Source organism: Nicotiana sylvestris, chromosome 1 (genome assembly GCF_000393655.2).
Source record: "Nicotiana sylvestris chromosome 1, ASM39365v2, whole genome shotgun sequence".
NCBI classification, from domain to species: domain Eukaryota; kingdom Viridiplantae; phylum Streptophyta; class Magnoliopsida; order Solanales; family Solanaceae; genus Nicotiana; species Nicotiana sylvestris.
In genome coordinates, this window is record NC_091057.1 from 53,250,876 (window position 1) to 53,253,494 (window position 2,619).

A 2,619-nucleotide genomic window follows, 5' to 3' on the forward strand; every position below is an offset into this window, starting at 1 on the left:
TCACAATATATGATTGTGACTTTCCAACTTCAGATAAAATTTGTAACTTCTAACGCGAATTGTGCTACTTCAATCGCGTACGTATGAAGGCGTCCGAAATGAGTAAAATTAAATAATAAAAAATTAACTTAAGGACAACTTAGTGGCCCAAAAATCAGGTATTTGTGCACTTTCCCCAATTAGCCAACTGGCCCAAGACAATTTCCAAACAAATGTACGACAATTAGATCCTTTATGAACTGCGTTTATATAATTTTGAATTCGTCTCTATCGCCAACGTGGAATTTCCCGCGAACAGCGTGCAGACGCAATGATCTTAGGAATGGAAGCTGCACAAGAAGCCATTAACAATGAGTATTTCTACTGCCAAATATTTGAGTTTTGGGACAAGACCATCACAAATTTGAAGCAAGTCTACAGTTGTGTCGAATTCACTATCCTCCCAATTATCCAATGAATAATTGACTATCAAACTCATTAAAATTAATGTTACTTAGTAGTGGAGCTATGAATTAGTACTACCACAAATATATCTTGGCCGATGTTCACAACCAAGTTTGGACGAAGAGCTTTTGCATCAAGTACTGGAGTACGATAATAGTGTCCGATCTCTTATTGTTATGGTGAATTAGTAAGTATTCCTTCTTAATTAGAGGTCTTGTGTACCTTTGTTATAAAGTACTTATCTCCCAATGAGTGTCGAATACGGGTAAAAAAACTAAAAAAAATCCTCGTAAGACTAGACCAATTACTCAAGTTTAATTATATTCTGATTTTATTAAAGTGATGATCTGCATTCGGAACATAGTCTAAATTAAACTATGGGATATAATTTACCAAGATGAGTGCTATTAGCTTGGCAATGATATTAACCTTTAAACTTATAGCTCCCACAAGAGTTTAGTCTTTAATACCTAAATTTAAAACTAAAACAAAAGATTTTCGATTTTTTTTTTTTTTTGAGCTTGGAATTCTCATCTTGTTCAAAGTGTTTTATTCAACTCAGCTTCCTTAATTTACATCAAAACCACAACTAATTGTCTCAAATAAAGACAGAATCAACAAATGCTTCTTTCTTCCTTTTATAAATTGAGGGAAAAAAAAAAAAAAGAAACAGGAAGCTAGCTAGTTAGCTGGAAGATGATCACGACAGATAGGGCGAGAATGACCTATGATTAACCAGGTTGTAATGCAATCTGGATGAAACATATGAGAGCAAGGCATGCACATCAACTCTCTCCCCTGTCGAAGCTTTTCAAAACAGATGACACAGTCGTTATCATTCGGAATATTATCACCGACGTCGCCGATCCTCTTCAGCAAATGCAACACGGATGACGTAGAAGCAGGTACCATCGCATTGAAGCTCGATAATTCTTCTGTATCACGATAATGGTCAATAGCTAAAGCTACACCAACGATCACCTTCACTACGTAGCAACGCTTGTTGGACTCGTCATCAAGAATTTTGCTTACTTTGCCTATCATATCATGAATGATAACGTGACGATAATTATTCTCAAACTCCTCACCCAAATTCTCAAGATTTTGTACTCGTTTTGAAAGTAAATTCTATGTTTCGAGACCTTAAAAACCTCCTTTTGTCTCATCTCGATTTGCGTGCGCAGTCCAAGCGCATTTCCGGAAAGCTTTTATGTGAAATCTAAGAAAAATAAGGAAATTTGTTTTTAAAATTGATTAAAAGTTGACTTTGATCAACATTCTTGATAAACGGACCCGTGATCCGATGGTCCCGTAGGGTCCGTAGTAAAATATGGGACTTGGGCGTATACCCGGAATTGAATTCTGAGGTCCCAAGCCCGAGAAATGAATTTTTGAAAGAAATTGTTTAACTAAAATTATAAGAGTTTTGGAAATGTAAAGATGTTTGAAATTGATGGTATCGGGACTGTATTTTCGTTCCGGAGTCCGGTAGAAGTCTTATATAATAATTAAGTTTAATCTGTGAAGTTTGGTAAGAATCGAAGTTCGTTTAGTATAAATCGAAAATTTTGATATTCTTGAGTGATTTCATGAATTTGAGGTTTAATTCATAGTTGTTGATGTTATTTTTATGATTTGATCGCACGAGCAAGTCCGTATGATGTTTTTGGACTTGCGTGCATGTTTGGTTTGGAGCCCCAAGGGCTCGGGTGAGTTTTGGATAGGCTGTAGAGTGAAATTAGACTTAGGAAAACTGCTGGTGTGTTGCAGGTCTGCAGGCTTCGCAATTGCGAAGCCTGACTCGCAAATGCAAGCGCGTAATTGCGAAGAATTATCGCAATTGCGAAGATGGGCTAGGCAGGGAAACCTTCGCATTTGCAAGGTTCAATTCAAAGGGAAACCTTCGCATTTGCAAGGGAAACCTTCGAAGATGGCACCTCTCGTGAAGACTAGGCCAGCCAATTAAACCCAATTCACTTTTTAAACAGTTAAACAACATAAAAACAGTCTAAAACATGATTTAATAATACTAAGTAGAGAATAATAGCAAATAAGTATGGAAATATAACCCGACACAGCCCTAACTGGGGTGTCACAAGTCATGAGCATCTATAAGTCATAATACAAGTATGCTAAGTCTATAAGCTAGTACAGATGTCTGAAACGAGATAGAAA

General features: G+C 36.6%; 1 protein-coding gene across 1 annotated transcript; it reads right to left on the minus strand.

Annotated features, from left to right (window-relative positions):
* Nucleotides 1-1,125: 1,125 nt before the first annotated feature.
* On the minus strand, nt 1,126-1,488 carry LOC138870093 (E3 ubiquitin-protein ligase RING1-like). Its single transcript, XM_070147667.1, has one exon. It carries the CDS (start codon nt 1,486-1,488, stop codon nt 1,126-1,128), a length of 363 nt encoding a protein of 120 aa, XP_070003768.1.
* Between the last annotated feature and the right edge of the window lie 1,131 nt (nt 1,489-2,619).

Coding starts and splice junctions, on each gene's coding strand:
- LOC138870093 (XM_070147667.1), bottom strand. CDS start 1,488: ATGATAGGCAAAGTAAGCAAAATTCTTGATGACGAGTCCAACAAGCGT.